We start from the raw sequence: 23,441 nt of genomic DNA on the forward strand, positions 1-23,441 counted from the left end.
CCACGTGACCCGCACGCGTGGGCGGAGCTGCTGGCGTGGGGGCTCCCGGGCGCACCTCGAGGGTCTGCCAGCGCTTGCCGGGCAGTTTCCGTGTCCCTAAGAAGGAAGCCGGAGCATGCTGGCGGACAGCAAGGCGACTCAGCGCGGGGTTGGATGCCTTTGTTCTTTCCTTGCCTGCCTCTTAACCCACCATGAGGCCTCCTCTCCCTGCGCCTGTCCTTTCTGGGAATTTCCAGTAGCAGCCATCACTTCCGGACGCTATCCCCTGAACTGTGTTATCTTTCCAACAGTCTTCTTGGACGTCCTTACTCGTCTGTCCCAGAGACTCACAACACGGTAATATTCATCTTCCCTCCTGACCTCCGGTATGTCTCAAACTCATTTAATGTAGCAATGTCATGTCTACGAAAGCATAAAACTTCAGACACATTTTTGAATTCTAACCCTAAATATTTGAAGCCTACTCTTTCTCTTTATGGCACCCTGTTTAGGACATTGCGCACACAGATGATTGCATTGGTTTGCTCATGGGTCTCCTGACCTGCTGTCATCACACTCTTTCCATTGCCCCACTATTAACAGTTTACCTTTAAAAACAAACAAAATGAGAAACTTTCACAACTTATTTATTGGCCATAAGTTTTAATTACTTAATATGGAAACCAAAGGCCTCCAAAATACACTTTGCTACCTCGGGATCATTATTTATTGCTATTCTATTTGGAACCTATTTTTATTTTATTCCAGGGCCAGCTCAAAGTTCAGTTTTCGATAAAGTTTTATAACCCCATACACATACCCCAAAAGCAGAATTAACTGCTGTCTGCAAGCTAGTACTTGGCACATCCCCATTAGGAGGCTCCGACTGTTAGAATCAGCTGTTATTATCAAGAGTTCTTTAGTAGCAGAAACCTGATCCTCACCCTGCTCTCTGCAGGTACAAAGCCCTCCATACATGTTTGTTATCATTTGGGGTCTGTGCTGTGTGGCGTGTAATCACTGTGCCAATGAGACTTGCTGTCCACCAGCACACTCTGACTTCCTTATGGTCCATATGATGCAACATAAAAAATCTCACCTAACTCTAATCAAACCTCTTCACCTAACCTCCAGTCTACAGGAACTCAGGAGACAGAGGAACAAACTGAGTGATGCTATCAGGAAAATATCAAACAAATACAAAACGTAGGTGGAACATTCTAAAACAAAATTGGTTTGGATTCTTCAAAAAAAAAATGTCATGGGGGAATATAGAACGATATAATTGCGCTAGAAAACAGTCTGGCAGTTTCTTAAAAAACTAAACATAGAACTACCACAGAACCCAGCAATTGCACTCCTGGGCATTTATCCCAGACAAATAACTTACACTCACACAAAAACCTGTACACAAATGTTCACAGCAGCTTCACTCATAATTGCTAAGAAGTGGAATCAGCTCGGATGTCCTTCCACAGGTACGTGGTTCAACAAACTACAGTACATTCATACCTTGGAATATGATTTAGCAATAAGAAAGACTGAATACACACACAACCTGGATGAATCTCCAGGTAATTAAGCTGAGCAGAAAAAAGCTAATCCCAAGATTATATACTGCATGATTCAATTTATAATGTTCTTGAAATGACAAAATTTTAGAAAGAGAAGACAGACTAGCGGTTGTCAGGGGTTGGAATTCGGGGTGCAGGGACGGGCGTGGGAGGGAGGGAGGTGTGGCTATAAAGGGCAACATGAGAGATTCTTGTGGCTTTTGGAACTTTTGAGGATCTGGACCGTGGTGGTGGATACCCAAACCTACACAATCGATAAAATTGTGTAGAACTTAATACACATGCATGAGTACAAGTCAAACTGGGGAAATGGGAATCAGGTCGGTGGGTTGTATCAATGGCAATTCCTGGTTGTGATAGTGTACTATAGTTTCGCAAAATGTTATCCTTCAAAGACACTGGCAAAGTGTGCAAAGGATCTCTCTGTACTATTTCTTTTCTTTTTTTTTTTTTTTTTGAGGAAGATTAGCCCTGAGCTAACATCTGCTGCCAATGCTCCTCTTTTTACTGAGGAAGACTGGCCCCGAGCTAACATCCATCCCCATCTTCCTCCACTTTATATGCGCCACCAGGCCAGCCCTGTACTATTTCTTAAAGTTTGCATAAAATTACATTTATCTCAGTAAAATTTTCAATTAAAAAATGTCATAGGGGAGAAAAAAAGGTAAGACCATTTTAAATTAAGAGGTAAGATATAACAACCAAATGAAATGTGTAACCCTTGACTACATCTTGAGAGACGACTAGGGAAATTTGAGAATGGACTGGAATTACTGTTTTCCAGTTACTGTAATGCTATTGTGCTAGGTAGACAAATGTTCTTATTTTTGGAGGATGCATGCTTAAATATGTGGGTGAAGTGACATGATGTTAGCAACTCACTTTCAAAAGATTTAGCAAGGAAAAAAAGGGAGATGTATAAAGATAAAGCTGGGGCCAGCCCCGTGGCTGAATGGTTAAGTTCGCATGTTCCACTTCGGTGCCTGGGGTTTTGCCAGTTCGGATCCTGGGCAAGACATGGCACCACTCATCAGTCTATGCTGAGGCAGCATCCCACATGCCACAACCAGAAGGACCTACAACTAGAATACACAACTATGTGCTGGGGGGCTTATGGAAAGAAGAAGAAGAAAAAGGAAGATTGGCAACAGATGTAGCTCAGGTGCCAATCTTTAAAAAAAAAAGCAAGCAAGCGAATGTGACAAAATTTTAACAATGATTAAATCTAGATTGATCTAGATTACAGTTGCTATTACAGCAGTCTTTCAACATTTTTACCTTTGATACTTTCCAAATAAAAAGCCCTCAGGTCTCACTCCTTTCCTTGCCCCTGTCACCACCAGCAGAAGTCCCATCCATCCTACAAAGGACATGCTCACAGCCAACCTTATGCACAATACTGTCCTAGGTCCTTCAACCTCTGTGTGTCTTCTGACTAGATCAGGAGCTTCTAGAAGGAAGGCAGACACCATGTTTTTTATTTTTCATTTTTTGTCCTCTCACAAACCTAGCAATTTGATCAAGTCATCTGTCACCGTCCAAGCTTTATGGTTCCTAATGGATTACAAATGGTACGTGTAGGTCAGAGATCCCAAATGCTGGCTAGTCTGCTGACTGCATCAGTCACCTGGGGGACCTTTTTCTAGAAGGTAGTTTTCCAGGCACCACCTCAGACCTGGTGAATCTGAACCTCTGGGGATGGGGCCTGGGAGTGTGTATGTTTTGTTCTGCTTGGGGGAGGTGGAGAGAGGTACACGTTAATTACTGAATACTGTATTTTGCACCCAAAAATTAACTAAAAGCCCACTGGAGATCTTGCCTGTTGACACCTCAGAAACTCTATCATTGCTCTGCCCACACTTGATGAGGGAGAAGGGTGAGAAAAATGATGACTTTGAGCCAATCGTGGAGTCATAGGTTCGCAGTAAACGTCCTCCTAGGTCCCAGTCATCATGGCCAAAGGCTTTCCCTAACGGAAGATGTGCACAGGCCCACAGCTGCTCGAGGATCACGGACTTGCTGGGGTGATCGGGAAATCTGAAGTCCAGGTCATACTCCCCAGACCTGAATAATTCAAAGCAGCTACGCCCATGCCAGCTACAATGTCATCAACGGAGCCGGCTTTCCCAGTGGCACTCGGGGCAGCTCCACGGCTGCTTATTCTCCAGGACGTTGGGAGCAAAACTCCCTTCAGCCGTCTGTTAACTTTCTACTGCTGCCGTCACAAATTAGCCAAACTTAGCAGCTTAAACGACACGTTTGCTGTCTTACAGTTCTGTAGGTCAGAAGTCTGACATGCGTCTCCCTGGCCTGAAGTCAGGGTGTCAGCAGGGCTGATTTCCTTCCTGGAGCTTCCAGGGAAGGATCCGTTTCCTTGCTGACTCGGGACGCTGGCAGAATTCAGTTTCTTAAAGACGTGGGACTGAGCCCACACCCATTTTCTTGCTGGCTGTCAGCCAAGGGCCATTCTCAGCTTCTGGAGGTCACCCACGTTCCTTGGCTTGTGGCCCCCTCCTCCTTCAAAGCCAGCAACATCATGACCCTCTTGCCCTTCTCCCATCGCCATCTCTCCCTGACCACACAGGAAAGGTTCTCTGATCATAAGCACTCATGTGGTTACAGTGGGCCCACTGGATGATACAGGAAAATCTCCCCATTGCAAGGTTCAAACCTCAGTCACATCTGCAAAAGTCCTTCTGCCAATGCAATGTTCCAGGGATGGGACGCAGCCATTTTTGGGGATATTGTTCAGGCTAACACAATCGCACACTGTAGGACTGGTTTTCTCATGTCTCCCGGGTGACGCTGGCCAGGCGTGTAAGCCTCAGCTCTAATGAGCATGGCTTCCTTGAAGCTGGCTGACAGGGAGCATCATGAATCCTGCACGCCAGCCCGTTGCCAGAGCGAGAACCATCGCTGATCACAGTGAAAGCTGGAGTGGCTAGGACGACTTCAGAATTGCCAGTGGAGTCACAATTTTGTGACAGCAGGGGGAACACCCTGCTCCACAGCTCCAGCCTTACAGACAGCAAGATATTCCTAGCATGGTGCTCATACCAAATTTAGACCTGTTCTCAGAGCCACCCAGCTCCACCATCAATTTGTCAAGGCTCTTCTGTGCCACAACACTGAGCTGCTCGCAGACCTCGGCAGGCCCCGTAGCTTTCCTGATGTACTCCAGGGCCTCTGAGACACCCTTCCCCACAGAGTCTTGCTGTCTTGAGCACTAGGATCTCCTACCAGTTGAGGCGCCACTGGATACAGCTCTGAAAAGACCTTTTCCAGCGCAGGACCCACCTCAAGAGGGAATTTCCTCAGGAGCCAAAGGTCTGACAAAGAGCTTGAGAATAGGCATGGAGAATTCCTACTCATATTTCTTATCATGCAAAACAGAGGCAGAGGAAAGGGTTCAACTGTTAGCTCGGCAGGCTCACCGGCTCTCCTCTAGCCCCCTGAGCTCTGTGCTGTCCCGCTTCCCATTTGGTGCAGGTTTTTTAAAGCTTCCTAAAGGATTCTGATGGACAACCAGATATGGGAACCACCTGGTGTTAAAGGGAAACTTTTATGGTTATAAAACTTTTCAAACAAAAAGGTACATTTCCTTTTTATTAGCCATGAAGTAAAGCATCTTTCAAGCTAAATTACATTATACTTATTACATGATACACAACCACTAAACCAGTTTTCAAAAAAGACAAATTTCATATTTCAATTTATTCAGCAAGGAAACATCAAAAATAAATAATGAAGGTCTTTCCCCTCCCCCTTCCCCATTCCTTAAATTTATGTTTAAACCTGATATATATTTTGTAACACTAAAGTTATAGCTTTTTCTGCACTAGTGCTTTTTAAGATAATGATTATGAATACAACTAATTCTAGAGAACAGGAAATAAACACTTTCACCTGCTGGTTTCTAGCTCATTATCTCCTTTGTTATTAGGATGATAATGTTATAGAGATTAATGTTTCGGTATAAACTGCAGATACAATTTTAACATTTTCCATAATCTTGAGAAATTTTTTAGTATTATATAATCAGAAAATCAATTCAAAATACACCTATACATATCTTACAAAAATACACTTAAAAACACGAACAGGAAACCTTCTAAATACTGGGCCATTACTACTCTGAAGGTGAGCTGGCATTATGAAGAGACCTTAACTCCTTTATCTTTCTCAGGATATTCTTCCACATCAGAGGAGAACATCAACTCTAGGAGAGAAATGAACAGATCATACTCAAAATGGTTTCCTAGTACCTCAAAAATAGTTTTATAGCTTAGTTATAAAAGTTCTCTTAAAATATTCACATACTATATAAAAATAGCCCTCAAGAACAAATAAGAATTATTGATAGTAAAATGTGATTTAAAAGGTGAGTTAATGACAAATGTACCAGTTTTACATTTTAAAATGTTCAAGTTTTAAATGTATTGTAAACCCCTGAAAAATACAACATATCTATAACAGAGACAATATAACTCTCACCAGGAAATTTACTCACTTAGAGAAGCCAGGACCATTAAACAGCTGAAAGGTCTAATTCTGCAGTGATCATGATAACCTAACAGGCAGGGGACAGACGTAGAGGAAAGACTTGGAACTAACATCAGCTATGTGCCAAGATATCTTAAATGTGTTACCCATTTAACCACCAAAACAACCCAATAAGCTAGGTGTTATCATCCTCATTTTATATTTACTTTTTTTATCCACATGGAAATAAAATGTTATATGACTCACATGCCCTAAAGGAGAGCAGGATTCTGGAAATATGTAGTGAGTGATAGCCACGTGGTGATACAGACTGAATACTGTGCAAGGCAGTGGGATGCAACTTCACTCCCAACCACAGTGCAGAACGTTATCAGCTGACATTTCTACATGTAAACCATTACTTAGCAGAGACACATAATTTATCAAAATGCCAAGAAATACAGAAAAAGAAAACCTTAGGAATCCAGTAAAATAAAGTCCTCTGATGTAAGTATTAGATGAAAAATTCTTTGAATGACTAAAAACTATAGTGAAAGAAAAACAGCAAAATATATAAAGCCTGAGAAGATTTAAAAATATAGTCGAAATACATCAAAAGGAATAAAGTAACAGGATGGTCAGTGGAGCAACATGAGAATTACAATGCAAAAAGGTACACTCATGAATGAAAATACAAAAGATTACATTTTTTTGTCTTGGTTTATACAAATGGAAATGTTCGGCAGATTCTCAATTCTAAGACTTCTAAGATCATGCGCTGTAATTACTTGATCAAATTGTGGTTAATGCTCAGGATGTTTAACAAACCAAGAATACAATAATAACCAAAGCCCAGAAAATATCAAAGAGATCCCAGGGTGAAACTGTGGCACACCCACCAAGGAAAAAAGACTTAGAATACAAGCACTGAGCGGTTCCCAGAGCAGCGCTGACGACAGCAGCTTGCTAAGAAGATTCCTCCTCTTCAGGCGCTCCAAAAGGGGCCTGTGGACTCGAGACCAGGAACCCTCGCTGCACCCTGGGCACACTAAAAGGAGGATTACTAAACGCTTCCTTACACAATGAAGGTAGAGGAGGAGAATAATTCACTTGAATGTGTCTGACAGGCTGCATGGGTGAAGAGACGTTGAGAAGCAAAGAGCAGGGGCTTCCTATAAAATACTTGAAGGGTCCTAGGAGAAGAAATAGCTCCTAAGTACGCACAGGGGCCGCAGAAGCGCCCCCTCATTAAGCACTTGGAGACTCCAGCTCTCCCACACGTGCCTCCTGCTTCTCTTGGCATTCTGTTTTACCACTGGATTTTCATTCTTCTTTGTTATCTTATTTAAATGTCTTTGTTATCAGAATATTATAAGCTATATCCATTAGAAGGAGATTTATAAAATCACTATAGAAGATTTCATGATACTCTTGGACTATTTTTCTTTAATACCTTCACTGAGATCCATGCCTGGCCTATAAGACAAAAAAAGCCAAGATAATCCAACCAGAAGGGCCACCACCAGGTTCACCACAATCCATGGCTGCAGAACCTGCTCCTCGAGTCCTTCTGCCCTGAGGAGACAGAAATGCTCATCAGAAACGTCTTCATTTTGATTTATATATCCAAATACAGCTATATCTATTTTATGAACTTTAAAAAAACATCAGTCCTCACCAGAGGAATAACAAATAAAGCATGAAATAAAATATAATTTCCCTATGAAATACACCATAAATATACCATGAGCACAAAGGTTATTGAACTCTAAACAGATCTGCTTGCACACTGATGGAAATGGAAATTTAGTGTTGCCAAAACTTTTCTCTAAGTTTCCCTTCCAACTACGACAGTGCTCCTCTTGAGTGAAGTATCTTCCTTTCCTCTCTTTACCTCAGGCTCCTAGCCACTCTCTCAGAAAGACTGCCCCTCTGAAATCTCGGCCATCCTCTCAGCTCCACGGCGGGCCCTATCTGCCCAGGCTGGCTCTCCCCAGCCTCCTCTTCCTGGCTCGCTTGGTTCTGACTCTGTCCCAGCTCCCCACTGCCATCACTGTTCTGGGGTATCAGGCTCACTGACGGGGGGCTGCAGGGCTCCTCCAGTTCATCGCCTAATGACTTATTTTAAAACCATAACTTAAGAGATTTAAAACAGATTTGTAAAAAGAAGACATCTCTTTTAAAATGCAGATGTGTATAACAATAGTTATCCATTAACCAATGGAATAGGTATTTTCTTGGTATAATTGTGGAAACAGGAAACAGGCCTTCATTATTATTTATAGATGAAAACACATAAGAGAGCGAAAGGATAGGAATATACCAGTACTCCCACTGTTGCTGTTATTGCCATCACCAATCGCTGATGCTACTGTGAATTCTTACCAGAGGCTCCCATTAACAGAAGAAGGTGTGTACAGGTGGATTCTGTCACTGGTCATTTGCTGACTCAGAGATAGTACGAGAGCAGTAAAGTACACTGAGAAAAAGACAGATGAAATTACTAACAATGTATTGTTAACAACTCAATTTATTTTGAATTTGTAGATTATTATAAGGTCAAAAATAATCTGTACTTTGGGGAATGATGATACAAAGGAAATTCATTCGATTAATTTCAGTAGGTTAGATAGCCTTATATTATTTTTCACTATTATCTATATAATCACTATATAATCACTATCTATATAATAGTGAAAAATAATATATATTTATATATTATATTATAAATTCTAAGTATTATAAATATATAATAATATATATTTCACTCTCCATTAGTGAATGCTCACTACTTCATCATTAGAATTGACAAGACCTAGAAGATCTTTTAAGAAATTAAATGACTTACTCAAGGTCCTAAAACTAGTTTTATTAATATTCTCATATCTTAGAACAAAATGCATTCCAAATTATCAAAGAGATATAAAATAGTATTTGTTACTGAAATGCCATACCAGGTGAATCTGTTTAATGTCAAGTAGAAAATACAGAAGCTAAAAATTAAGTAATACAGAACAAATTAAACTTTTAAAATTTATTTAGATCAACCTCTATTGAAAAATAATTCTATTAAAATTATGCCCACCATGTTTTTTCAAATTACAAATTCCACTGAACAGCTGTAAGTAATGTTTGTAAGTAGCAACAATGTAAAATCTTTTTAAAAATAAAATTATACTTTTCCTGGTTCAAAATTACAATGTAACAGAAGTGTAACACAGTCATCAAATTAAACTATTTACTCACAGAAAGATGCTAAAGCTGTTGGCTCCAGGGCAAGGAAATTTCGGATTGCCACTGATGTTTTAGCCAAGTCGATCCTATAAAACACAGAAGTCTCATGTACGGCGGAGTTATAACTTTTTACAAAACTGTGCTCTCTTGACTCTAGCTTTTTCCTTCTCTGTTCCAGTGCTACCACATATATTGCCTATTACCAAGCTTTAAGTAGCTACAGTTTATACTTAATACATAAAAGGAGATCTTATTTACAAAGGCTACATAAAACATTTGACTAGAAGACTATTCCTTTGGAGGTAAGAGAGTCTGAAGAGACAAATTAAGCTTGATCTGCAAAATTCCATTAGATTCTACTTCTATTACTCACAGCATTGGGCTGTAAATTGTTATTTTTCTCAATGGGCTGAATTGTGTTCCCAAAAAGATATGTTAAAATCCTATGCCTGGTACCTGTGAAGGTGACCTTAGGTGGAAACAGGGTCTTTGCAGATGTAATCAAGTTAAAAGGAGGCCATGAGAATGGGCCCCAATCCAATAGGACTGGTGTCCCAATAAGAAAGGAAGAGGCAGAGACACAGGGAAGACAGCCAAGTGACAACAGTGGCAGAGATCGGAGTGATGCTTCTACAGACCAAGGAATCCCAGCAACCCCTGCAAGCTGGAGGAGAGGCACAGAATAGACTCCCCCCAGAGCCCGCTAAAATGGAGCCCACTTTGCTGGCGCCTTGATCTCAGACTCCCGGCCTCCAGAACTGCGAGAAAGTGATTTTCTGTTGTTTAAGACCCCCAGGGTGTAGTACTTTGTCACAGCAGCCCTAGGAAACTACCACAACACTCAGCGTCTCACCTATACCTGGTTCAGATCATCTGGAAGATGGTGTTTGGGACTTTTTTGAGTTGATTATATTTGGATGAAATTTTGGACTTAGAGTTGATGCGGGAGTGGGTTGAGACTTTGGGGGATGTTTTTGTTTACAGTACTCTCATCCCCCAAAAAAGAACAGAACAGCCTGGCTTAAAAAAGAGTCAAAATAATATTAATATCCTATAATTTGATTCTGAAAACTGTCATCGTCAGTGACACTTTCTCAACACTTCCTCCTGAAGGAAAGTTGGAGGGACATGCGGTCACAACAGTCTTACCTGTCAAATGCCGAAACTGTACTCAGAGCCAAAAGCAAGTAGAGAAGACTCTGGAATGGATAGGCTAAGGTCTTGTATTGTTGCAGGAGGTTTGAGAGCTCAGAAAGCTGATCTCCTGCTAGGACATAGATCACAACTATATTCCACACGGCACAGCCAGCCAGGAAGCCATGAGAGAAGAGACCAATCATCCTGAACGGAGAAGCGCTCAGTTATCATACACGAATTACCAAAGGAAAAAGCTAAAATATTTCCTAAATCTCTTCACTTACATTACACTTCAACATTTCACAAAAAGTAAAAAAGGGAGCTTTTTCTTTTTTACAACAATGATAGGCAGATCATTTAACTCCAACTGAATGTTTAAAAAATATACCTACCTACCATTTTAAGTTGTCAATTTTGTTAACAGCATTGAACAATCAACACGTTTTTCTTTAAATTAGGGAACATCTGTTTTAAGAAAAGTCCAACCTGAAAGCCCGGTGCACTGAGAGCGCGACGTCTCTGGTCGTCCAGCAGGGCTTCCCGTCCACGGACACGTCTATGTGTTCTGTGGTCTTTATCAACTCCGAACGGTCAGCAGCCTGGAATCGCCCTAAGAACACATCACACAACTATCAGAACTAACCAGAGGGGACCCTGGCAGTCTTTTTACTATTCCACGCTTAAGAACCGTTAGACTGAGACTGAAATCTTGCTGTTTTTCTATCTAAACATCCTCCCTGATCCAGTTCCTATTTCAGAAGGCTCTTTTCTTTTGGTTGCTTAAGCATACTATTTTTTTATCTTTAGGAAAAATAAACAATCTCCATGCACTTTCTTCTCAACCCAAAACAGATGTCTGCGTAAGTTTTTAGAAATCAATTATACTGAATGAAATACAATAATGAACTGTCAACTCAGAAAAAGGTCTAGGAAGCTTTAACATGACATAGTCTGAAAAATTCTAATTTAGAGACTTTAAAGGCATTCAAGTTTAAATGCCAATGTTATAAAGGCAAGTCAATATTTTAAAACACTTTCATTTTCTTAGGAAAAGATGCCAATGTGTGTAGCACGGCGGTCTGTGACGACAGAAAGAAATGGGTTATTTCATAAACTTCTCTGAAGAAGCTGCCTGTGAGGAGCATCAGTTCCAGTGTCGGCACCACAACACTGCCTGAGCCGAGCTCTGCCCTCTCACTGTCCACAGGAGGCTCCTTCTCGTCTGTCTACCATCCACAAAGGGACCTCAGGAAGCAGGAAAGCTTCCGTTTCCATCATCCTTGCCAAACCTGGTGCCAGGCATCTTGGAGAATGAAAGACAGGGGTGTGACACCTAATTTTTCCCTAAGAAAAAACAACTTCTAGGGGCCAGCCGGTGGCGCAGCAGTTAAGTGCACACGTTCTGCTTTGGCAGCCCGGGGTTCGCCAGTTCGGACCCTGGGTCCGGACATGGCACTGCTTGGCAAGCCATGCTGGGGTAGGTATCCCACATATAAGGTAGAGGAAGATGGGCATGGATGTTAGCTCAGGGCCGGTCTTCCTCAAAAAAAAAAAAAAAACAAGAACAACTTCTAGGCAGGCAATTAGTATCTATTCTGGTCAGTTACTCTAGTAGGGAGGTTTCCAGAAGGGAAGCAAGAATAAAAATGAGGAGCCAGCCCCAATGGCCTAGAGGTTAAAGTTTGGTGTGCTCTGCTTCAACAGCCTGGGTTCAGTTCTCGGGCGCAGAACGATACCACTCATCTGTCAGCAGCCATGCTGTGGTGGCAGCTCACACAGAAGAACCAGAAGAATCTACAACTATACACCACTATGTACTGGGGCTTTGCAGGGGGCGGAGAAGGGAAGAAAAAAGGAGGAAGATTGGCAACAGATGTTAGCTTAGGGCAACTCTTCCCTTGAAAAAAAAGAATAACAATCAGGATTGAGTGACATTGCTTGAAATCAGACTGAAGTAAATTAAACAGCCACATGGTACACTAGTAAAAGCCCTCGATTAGGTCAGGTTTCCCAACGACCAACAACTCCAAGATCCCTTAGAAAGGATCTTATGGAATCAGAATTTTAAAACAATTTACATAAAATCTAAATTGTAAATATTAAGACTCATCTTTCTGTTTCAGATGAGTTCCTCAGGCAGCATATTCATAGCATATCCGGGGGGTTCTATATGGTCATGATCCTGCTTTCAGTGGGTTTTTCTTAAACACTGCAAACGCAGTCTTATAACCAATGCATGCTATATAATGTCAGAACTATTTTCCAAAAGAATATACAGCTACAGTATTGTATTTCTTATTTAATGTGATGATACCATCATGTAGTTTCTCTCATTTATTTTTTAATTTTTTTTTAAAGATTGGCACCTGAGCTAACATCTGTCACCAATCTTTTTTTCCCCCCTTTTCTCCCCAAAGCCCCCCAGTACATAGTTGTGTATTTTTAGTTGTGGGTCATTCTAGTTGTGGCATGTGGGATGCCACCTCAGCATGGCCTGATGAGCGGTGCCATGTCCGCACCCAGGATCTGAACCGGCGAAAGTGGGCTGCCGAAGTGGAGCACATGAACTTAACCACTCAGCCACAGGGCCAGCCTCTCTCATTTATCTTTAATTATAGAACTTATATCATTACCTGCCACACTACCAACACCACTACCAGTTGCAGAAAACTGGTAAAGTACAACAAAGAATAAAGAAATAGGTGGGAGTAGGGGTAGATTTTTAAAATTACCCATTATCCCACAACCCAGAAACAAGCAGCATTAATATTTTGGCACATTTCCTTCGAGTCTTTTGTCCTATGCATTTTTCTATACTTGAGATCAAACTACGTGTATGTGTATCTTTATTTTTCACAAGAACCTTTCCACGGAATGAAAAATTCTCCCTGAGCATCTGTGATGGTGCAGAAGATTTTCTTGTACAGACGCGCGTAACTGACCGAACTCACTCTCCTCCTGTTTTACATCCAGGTTGTTTCCAGTTTTTTGGTCTCATGAATAATGTGTCATGACTAGCTTTGTATATAAATTTTTGTCTATGTTTTTCCTTATTTCCTTAATTCAGATTTCCAGAAGTATAATTCCTAGGTCAAAGGCTATCCTTGCATAATTCTTACAGAGCTCATGATCCAAAACAAGGAACCACTTACGGCTTTTTTCCACAAACACTTTGCCTACAGGCTGGCTGACGCCAGTGGGTGCAGTGAACACGGCCTGCTGTTCCGGGCTACTCTGCTCGTCAGTAATTATGTCTTCATCTTCTACTCCTAGCTCGTTGGCATACTGTAATTCCGCTGGCTGGGTCTTCCTGTAATCAGGGAGAAGGTAAGAAAAATGGATGGTTATTGAGTTTTTACAGACCCACATGAGGAGGTGCCTGTGAGTATAATGGGCAGAGCCCTGGACCTGGAGTCGAGAAATGTAGTTTTTACTCAAATGGATGCGTTATCAACTGTAATGTGTGGCAAGTCACCTGTATTTCTGTGGGCCTCAGCTTTTTCATGTGGAAAATGAAGTGACTGCACTAGATTTGTAAGGTTCTTTCCAGCCTTAAGATCATAGGAGTCTATATAGATATTGATCCCTATTTGTAGGGTTATTTCCAAGTATGAATATTGTTATATAACTTGTAGGGTACTTCTTTAAAGTATGCCATTCTATTTTATCTGAGACTTAATTTCCTATGCTAAAATGCACATTTTTATTTATTGCTGAAATAATAATCTGAATTGCTAACATGAGAATAGAAGTCGCAATAGCCCATTAATATTATCCTTAATTTTTTGCTACTTCTATAAAATCTTCTGTCTCCGTCTTTTTTAGAGACAAGTAAGATTTTTTAAGTACAATATTTTACTTTTCTCAGTGGTTTACTCTTCAAATTTATCATTAGATTGGTTTAACTGATATTTTTCTAACACTCTTATCCTAGAGCTGTACCAGCATGTAGTAAGACTTGATCAGAAGCCACTGTTTGGGAGCTCTGAATCCAGCATCAGGGCATCCTTTGGACTATCTAGACGGACAAATAAATTCTTACTTTGTCTTCCTTCGAGGTTTTTGAGTCACTGGCTCCTCAGCTGGCTCCACATTGAGACCATTTTCATTTCGTAACAAAGATGGACTGGATGCCTTTTTCTGGGTGGAAGCAGTTTCCAACTCTGAAAATAAAAAGTAGATTAAGTTTTCAATCACTATAATGTAAAAAGAAAAGTAATGTACAAGACTTCCGTAAGACAAAAGAACTTTAGGAATTTCAATTGGGCCAAAATTCTTACAAACTTTTAATTTTTAAAATTTTATACCTCTAAATGCTCAACAGAAAATCTGAACTTGCAATGCCAAACAATATGGAAAAAAATGAAGTAATCCAACACCCAGGGTGTCAGAGATCTCCACGATTTCCTCCAGGTTCTGTGATTCGCTCAAAGGACTCACAGACACACAAGTCATCAGACTCACAGCCACGGTTCACTACAGCGAGAGGACAAAGCAAAACCAGCAAAAGGAAAAACCTCATGGAGCAAAGTCCAGAAGAGACCAGGCCCGAGCTTCCAAGAGGCCTCTATCAATGGAGTCGCAGAGGATGTGCTAATTCCTCCAGCAGTCGGTTGGGACAACACATGTGTCGCTTTCTCTACCAGGGAAGCTCACCAAGGTTTCCACTGGGGGCTGGTCACACAGGCACCCCCTGCCTAGCACGTGCCCAAAGTCCGAACTTGCAGAAGGCAAGCAGGCGTTCAGCAGGCATCAGCACGTGCACAAACGCACAGTGAGCCACCCTGTAAGTCAGGGGAAGTTTTCCATCAGCGTCGGGAGCTGTTTACCAGCCCAATTCCCAGACACCAGTAAGGAGGCCACCAGCCTCGCAGGCGGGCCTTTCCAAGGATGACAGGCGCAGGCCTGCTATGTCAACTCTTTTCTGCACACAAGGTATTAAGCTGAAGCGAGTCAATGGAGCTTTCTAATCTACTAGCTACTCTTCCTATCTGGAAATACTGGCAACGGCTCCCGGGAATGTCCTCAAAGCCCCTAGAATTCTATTTAAAAAAATACTGACAGCCTAGAAATATAAGCCGTAGAGCCTACCATAATCATCCAGAACAAAACAAAACAAAAATCAAACAAAATCAAAACCCAGTGAGAATGCACGGTGGGTGCGTTCTAGAATGGCAGTGACAGCTGCTCTTTGGCCCAGAACTTAGATGGGTCCTCAATTTTCTAAAAAAGGTCAAGTCATTTCTGTAAATACATTTTCACAAATTATAAAATTTAGGTATTGCTATCCATCTTGATTTTCAAATTTGTACCCTAACTGAATTACTAAGAGGGTAGTTTTAAGTCAACTATATTTACTGCCAGTAATGAAATAAATGGTAGAGCGGGTAAAAAAAAAGCAAGTGTCTTTTTTCTAGTGATTATAAAAGGCTTGCATATTCAATATATGAAAAATTAGTAAAATATAAATGGAAAAGGAAAAAAATAAAAACATCAGTAGTTCCTCCTTCTAAAAAACCTACCACTGCTAACACTTTGCTATACCCTTCCACCCTTTTTACCATACATCTGTGTGTATATACGTATGTTCTGGTTGAACCGTGTCTCCCCAAAAAGATATGCTCAAGTCCTAACCCCAATACTCGTGAATGAGACTTTAGAAATGGGGTCTTTGCAGATGTAATCCAGTTAAGATGAGGTCATGCTGGATTGGGATGGGTCCTAAATCCAATGACTGATATAAGAAGAACAAAATTTGAACACAGAAACACAGAAAAACGTGAAGAAGGAGGCAGAGAATGGAGTTATGCTGCCATCAGCCAAAGAACGCCAAGGATTGCCCACAACCACCAGAAGCTAGCAGAGGAAGGACGGATTCTTCCCTAGAGCCGTCGGAGGGAACATCACGGCCCTGTGGACATGATTTTGAACTTCTATGCTCCAGAACTGTCAAAGACTAAATTTCTGTTGTCTTAAGTCACTCAGTTTGTGGTAATCTTTTATGGCAGCTGTAGGAAATAAACACAACATATTTTATAAAAATGGGATCCTTTGACACATGTGACTTTATATGCAGTCTTTGTTTTTGACTCAACAATATACTACTGATGGTTTTCTATGTCACTGTTTCACTTTAACCAACATTTCAATGGTTATCTGGTTTCTATCAAATGGATAAACCATGATTTATTTAGCCCATATCAAATTGTTAATATTTGGTTAGTACCAGCTTCTACTCTTATAAATAATATTGCAGTTAACATCCTTTAGTTACTGTAGCCACTGTAGTGACTTCCATTCCTAGAACTGCAGACAGGCTAAACCACCTTACACTCCTATCAGCAGTGCAGGAGTGTACCCATTTCTCATCAACACTTCTATATCCAATGCTTTTGGGTTTTATAATTTTTAAAAGGCACTGCCAATTTGATAGGCAAAATTAATGAAATAGTATTGCTTACCTTGTGAATACTGACTGAGACATAGCAAGACTCAATAAATGTTGGCTGTAGATTCATTGTGTTATTGTTAATAATAATAACAATATTAATTAACAACTCTGTTAACAGAATCTATCCTTTTCCCACTAATCTCAAATGTTTATTTCATCATATACCAAATTCTTATATACATCAAGATCTAAACTTTTTGTTTTAGTCCTGAATTTATACATCTTCCCTCATAATCTATACACATATGATCAAGAGAGACCCTCTAAAGTGTTCTTGACTTAACCCATTGGAGTTACTCTAGGGATAAAAATTTTAAGCAAGCAAGAAAAAAATGGGATATGGGTGAGGAAAAATGGGGACAGACAGGGTTTTAATCATACTCCCCAAATCACAGCCTAACCTTGGTTTCTCTACATACCGAGAGGCGGCCTCGTCTTCTTCTGTCTCCTTTGAATAGGAGCGTCTGGGTGTTCTCTGGGGTCTTTAGTTGGCGGCGCGCTGCCCTCAGAGGGCCTGTGAACAGCAGTCTGAACAAGGCCTTCCAGAGAAGCACTAGCTACAGAAAACACGTGGGGAAAAACGGGACAACCTGAGTAGAGGTCACTGAGTCTTAAAAAGATGGGGAAAAGGCAACTGGACTGTCTCCTATAGAATAACCCCTTCTCTTACAGAACTGAGTGTGCCCCAAAGCTTGACTTCCTTCCTCCTCACCTGTAACTTTGGTCTTTAAGCTGAGAAAATAAATAAATGAGGGAACAAGGAAGATGAGGAAGAAAGAAGGCCGGGGGGCTAGAAAGAAGAACAAAGGCAGGCAGGGAGGAGAAACTGCCTCAGAACTTTCAAAAAGATGAAAACACAGCAGAACTTTCACCATAGAGAACTCTTTTTGTGTCGTGCCTTAAGATTTCTCAGCCTCTTATAGTTTAGTCCTTCATTAACAGATTAACGCATGATAAGGTCATCATGGATAACTGGAGTTGACAGATAATTTATAAATCTCTTCATTTGGTCATTCATTTCAGTCTCTCCCCTCCCCTCATCAAATCTGTGACCAGATTTTGACACATTTTGGCAGACTGAATTTTCCTTGACTACATTCCCTTGACTGTCTTCTTCACAAAGGAAGAAATATAAATCTATTAATAAACAAATGAAAAGATGCTTAACCTCATTAGCATTCAGAGAAATGGAAACTAAAATAAGCTTTTTGCCCACTAGATCACCAAAAAAATTTAAAAGACTGATATTGTCCAGTGTTGTCAAGGATTTAGCTAACGTGACACTTAAACACTGTTGGTGCCGAGAAAATAACTAAAGCTTCCTTGAAGGCGGTTGAGCAGAATCCATCTCCTACCAACGCACAGGTCCTCGGTCAGGCAATCTCACCACTGGCGAGCCATCCTACAGAAACACCTCTTCCTCCCCCCACCACCCACCATTGTACGTAGAGCTGCAAAATTGTAGGAGTGAAACATCTGAAGTAACCTAAATGGACAATTTAAATGAAAGCCTAGCAATATATCCCCTTTTTGGTCCGGGACACTGCATTCTTTTTCTCTTTTTTATAAGGAGGAAGACTGTAGCTGGGATAGCCACACCTCTCCTCCCCCAACTCTGTCTTTCTTGCACCCTCGCTGTGACCTTTCTAAGTCCACATGTACGTGTCTACAATTAACTGTGGTGTATTTTCAGAGCCCAGCATTTCAGTGAGTATCTTTGTGAATCTAAGTCTCTTTGCATCTCTTTTCTTTTTGTTCTGTGTCTATGTCTTTCCCGCTCTACGCATCATCTCCATTTCTTTCTTTTTCTCCACCCACCGTCTATTCCTCCATTTGTTAGGCAATGATAAGCCAATGTAAGTTTCTGACAGGTGGAAGGCATGAAGAGCTACGAGTTCATTCAAGCAGCTCACCCAGCAGTAGTGGGCAGGACCAACCGGAGTGGAGGAAAGTTAGAAGTACAGGGCAATGTTGGAGGCCACCTCAACAGCTCAGGGAGAAGAGGGAAGGAGCTAAACTAACTACAGTTGTGACAGTGGAGAGGAAAGAGGAAAAGAGACATAAAAGATACCACAGAAGAAGTCAGCTTGTGAAGGTCAGCAGGAGAGTGAAGGGACCAGTTAGAGGGCTGACTCTGAGGTTTCCAGCTTGAGTGACTGGGAGAGTGGGGGGTTCCATTAACAGAAATTTGTGAGTGAGAAGTAAAAATTGATCTATTGTTAAAGGTGATGATGAATTCTGGATGTGCTGAGTTTGAGATGCTGATAGAACATGCAGGATTATTAGCAGATAACGAAGAGAAAAAGGAGTTCGTAGAACTTGCTCATTATTGCAGCTTCACCACTTAGATGATATGGCCCTGCCTTCAGACTCACGCTCTTCCACAGAGATTCTCTGACTGAAAGGAGGGATCCAAGAGCCTTAGGTCTCTAAATCCAGTATCCTGCTCAAGGGTCTGGAACCAATCATAGCTTGAGACAACTTATGTTATCTAGGGAAAAAACACCTCAAAGAGTCCAAGAATGTTGTGGAAGTAAGAGTTTAGGTGGCACAACCCTTTATTCCATGAATGTTTCTAGACACTCTCCAGGCTGTCCCGCATTGTCCCTCACTGTCACCACGAATGCTACTGCTTCAAAGTGACCTTGACTCTAACCTCAGCACAGCAGGGACTTGGGACTGCTGAGGCCTTGCCTCTCCCTGATCTGTGATGTTTACCATACCTGAGGTTCTGGAAAAGCTTGTGATCCCACACAACCAAGAACAACTTCTCACCTAGCGTGGTTTTTGCTCTGGGCTTCTTTTTCTTAGGACGACTAAGGGGAATATCATCTATAAAACAGAAAGAACAACAACAGAAAAGGCTGCCTAAAATTCAATGCAGGGAACAGTCAAAAGGGTACTTTTAGGAGGGAAGACCTTTCTCTCTCTTCCCTGGGTCCAGCCAACTTCTACATATTAGGGAAGAAGGCAAGAAACTGACAGAGAGCCCACAGTGTGGTGCCAGTAGCTCACTGCTTGTAGTGATGTTAGAAAGTGGGCTCACCAACTATTCCCAGCCCCCTTGCCCTTAGGTATGGCCTATGACTGCTTCTGGCCAACAGACTGCGAGCAGAAGTGATTTGTGTCATTGTGGGGCCAAAACACTGAAAGAGCCAGGGAGTAACCCTCCAGCTTTCTCTTCCCTTGCTGTGGCCACTGAGAAAGCCTCCTGTTAAGATGGCAGAACCACACGATGGAAGGAGCTTGAATCACTACGTCAGTGGTGAAGAGGTGGTGAAAGGCGGCTGCCCTGGATTGTGGCCTCAATGGACTTTGCATTAACCAGAAATAACCTGGTCTGATATTAAGTCACTGAGATTTTGGGATTAGTGCAACATAACCCAGTCTCTCCTGGCTAAATGAGACCGGGAAGACGCAGTCCCTAATACAGAACTATAAACAGGCCAACAGTAGGTTCTAGGTGACTCCATTAAGGGATGAGTGTTTTTATTTTTGCGAGGTCAAATATCAACCACATAACTAGTGTTATATATCAACCATCATTAAAAAATGGCAGTCACAGGAGATTATGATAAGAAGATATTGTACTATTATAAATTATACCATTCAGACTCAAATTTAAGAGAAACATTAAGGAATCAAACTAACTTTTGAAGAGCAAATACTACATTTAGAAAGTTTTACATTAACAGTGAACTAACTCACCTTGAATAGCACTTCACATGACACCAACCAAATTTAATCAGGACAAAGACAAAAAAAGAAACTATTAATTAGAAGTCTACTATATTGTCAGACTGAAATTTGACTTAAATGATTACAAATTTAAAATAAAATTAGCTTTCATACAAAATCAGTTAGTTTACAAACTAGCTTATTATTTATAAGTAATAAGCTATTTAGTAAGACTGCTAATAAAATAACCCCAAGATTTTCTGAACCTACATATACATATTCCCTACTGTCTATTAATAAAGTGGATTACGCAGATTAAGAACTCTTATTTTGTCACTGATTAAAATCAGCTTAAACTCTGGGGAAACTATTCTAGCAAACAAAAGAGGATCAGAATTCTGATAAACAAGACACAGATTCAGACTGTATCGATCACCCTTCCAAGCTGACGTTAGGCTCTGAAACATTTAATTAAAACTGTTATCCTAATGACTCAAGGACCTTTCACCTTTAAACTCTCAGGAAGCCTTTTGTAAAATTGTCAAGAAGTCTTTTCTGAATTATTATAATTTTGCAATTGTACTATTTTTTCACTTTATTCATTTTGTGTTTTTAAAACTCAGTAATAAAATTATTGTAAATCACCATTACCTTGGCACAGGTGGAAGGGCTCGTGGAGGACGCTGTGGGGAAAAGAAGAAAATCGCTTGTAAGAAAAGCCTTAGAGCATCTCTGCTCCACGGATGTCAAATCTTTCGACGACGCTGTTCATCAGGTGAAACCCAGGAGATACTGATGAGCCTCGGGGCAATTTTAAATTTGTTCCCCCATTTCTAAATGTCATGTAAAATTCCTTCCTTCCTACGTTCCTGTCTATCTACAGGCCAGACCCTCTTCTAAGCATTAGGAATATATTAATGAGCAAAACACAGAGATCCCTGCTTTTGTGGAATTTACACTCTAGAGGCTAAGTATTGGAAGATAACATTAATATACGTATTGCCATATGTATTACTATAGTAACATGTATGTATTACCATGTATGTTACTATATTAATATATGTGTGTATAAATAGTAGTAAGTGAGGGAGCATGAGCAGTGCTCCCTCAGGAAAAGTCTCTCTGAGATATTTGAGCTGAGACCTGAATACGAAAGGAGCCAAAGAGGAGCAAACACGAAGGCTTTAGGGAAGACTGGGGGTGGAGCATTCCAGATAAACGAAGGCCGTAAGGCTGCAGGAGTTGCCTCCGCAGCGGCCAGACTAAAACCGGGGTCTTGAAGACCACGGGAAGGAGTCTAGATTTTGTTTTAATCCAATGGGAAGCCAACAGAGGCTTGAAGCCACACAGTAACATACTTTTTTAAAAGATCACTCTGAATACAGAGTGAAGAATGCATTTTAGGGCAGAAAGAATTTTTTAAAAATCTTATAAATGCTACTTTATATAAATGAATAAGAAAAGTTGTGTTTGCAGTTCAGAGAAATTACAGTTAAGAAGCATTCGGAAATCTTTCCAAATAGAACACTAACAGAAGGCCTAGAAATCGGTTTATTAACGTTCCAACTATCTCAAAGACACTGATTCAAAAGGGATTCTACGACTGCCCCATTTAGCAATCCATTCGTTCAAACAATGTATCAATACAAATGCTACAAGACTAGGACAAGGCAGGCTGTCTTACTGCTATCCAGTAGTCAAAATTCGACCGGAAAGAACGACAGCCACAGGAAAGCGCTGTCGTCCCAAAGATGCTGAGGACGGCGTCTATCCGAGCACTGAGTTCACACGGTAACGCCACGTTTCCAAAGTCCCGCAAAAAATGACGTGTGACCCATCCAGAAACCCAACCTCTACGCCCCTCAAATGTAGGACGGCTCAAGTGAACACAAATCCTAGCAACTCAAAAGGCCCGCTTACCACCTGCTTCTTCCCCATCCCGTCTACAGCCGGCTCACCGCGGCCGCCGGCTCCCGGGCGCTCGCCCCGCCCCGCCCCGCCCCGCCCCGCCCCCGGCCGCGCGCAGGCGCAGTGCATCACCGGGCTGGGTCACCGGGCTGCGCCCCCCGGACGCTCGGGCCTGCGGCCTCCACCGCGCGCGGCGGGAGCGCGGGGCGCAGGGCTGGTCTTCCCGGGCGGCCCCTGCGGACGAGGGAGCGTCGGCGTCGGGGCTGGCGCGCCCGGGACGGGAGACGCCAGCGGGCGGGGAGCGGCGGTCCCGGTTTGGGCCCTGTTTCCCAGCGGGCGCGGGGATTTGTTGGCGGGAGCGAGGGGACCACGAAGAGAGGTCCCCGCGGGCTACCGGCGGCTCCTTCCGGGCGGCTGAGGCCTCCTCCGCGAGGAGGCAGCCGGAGGCGGCGCCATGGCAGCGTGCGCTCAGGCCCCGGGAACCGCACGCCCGCTCCCCCGCCCCCCGGCCCCAGGAGCTCGGGCCGAACCTCCGGCCCCCGCCCGGTCCCGGGGGCGCCAGGGGCCGGTGCGCGTCCCGGGGCGGGGCTCTCCCGGGTTCCCGGCGCGTCGGCCGCGGCCCCACCCGGGGAAGGTGCCGTCAGGGCGGCGCCCCCGCCCGCGCTCACCTGGGGGCCCTCCTCCGGCCCGCGCCCCGAGTCGGCCCTCATGGCGCGCCCCCGCAACCGCCGCCGCCCGCCCGAGCCCGGGTCCACGGCAGGCGAGCCCCGCGGCCAGGTCTCCGCCCCGCGCAGCCCCGGTTCCAGCGTCGGAGGCGGGCACCCGCGCGGCGCGGTTCGCACGCACGTGTGCGGCGTGTGTGTTGACACGGGCCGTTCTCGAGTTTCCTCCCGTTGCCTCCCCGCCGTCCCACAACTGTGTCAATCAAGTTTGGGAAACGTTTTCCTCGAGCACAACATGAAGTCAAATCCGGGCTCACGTAAACATCATTAAAAATG

General features: G+C 42.6%; 1 protein-coding gene across 2 annotated transcripts; it reads right to left on the bottom strand.

Annotated features, from left to right (window-relative positions):
• Window positions 1-5,146: 5,146 nt before the first annotated feature.
• TMEM237 (transmembrane protein 237) lies at window positions 5,147-23,357 on the bottom strand. Of its 2 annotated transcripts, none has more exons than XM_023622398.2 (13): window positions 23,112-23,357; window positions 21,187-21,218; window positions 20,566-20,576; window positions 19,633-19,689; window positions 17,277-17,414; window positions 14,449-14,569; window positions 13,559-13,716; window positions 10,893-11,016; window positions 10,419-10,610; window positions 9,282-9,355; window positions 8,421-8,514; window positions 7,489-7,610; window positions 5,147-5,772 (listed from the first exon to the last, which is right to left on the bottom strand). In XM_023622398.2, exons 1-13 carry the CDS (start codon window positions 23,151-23,153, stop codon window positions 5,705-5,707), a joined length of 1,233 nt encoding a protein of 410 aa, XP_023478166.1. In that variant the 5' UTR covers window positions 23,154-23,357; the 3' UTR covers window positions 5,147-5,704. The 2 variants fall into 2 exon arrangements, with proteins under 2 accessions (XP_023478166.1, XP_001496938.3); XM_001496888.6 differs by lacking the exon at window positions 23,112-23,357 and adding an exon at window positions 22,456-22,528.
• Window positions 23,358-23,441: the final 84 nt, after the last annotated feature.

Source organism: Equus caballus, chromosome 18, assembly GCF_041296265.1.
Source record: "Equus caballus isolate H_3958 breed thoroughbred chromosome 18, TB-T2T, whole genome shotgun sequence".
Lineage (NCBI taxonomy): Eukaryota > Metazoa > Chordata > Mammalia > Perissodactyla > Equidae > Equus > Equus caballus.

Excerpts from the sequence above, each read along its gene's own strand:
- TMEM237 (XM_023622398.2), bottom strand. The coding sequence starts at position 23,153 with ATGAGGGCCGACTCGGGGCGCGGGCCGGAGGAGGGCCCCCAG. Across the intron at positions 9,356-10,418 it reads ACAGTTTCGGCATTTGACAG|GATCGACTTGGCTAAAACAT; the intron begins GTAAGACTGTTG and ends TGTGTTTTATAG. Across the intron at positions 5,773-7,488 it reads AGGCATGGATCTCAGTGAAG|AGTTGATGTTCTCCTCTGAT; the intron begins GTATTAAAGAAA and ends TTTCTCTCCTAG.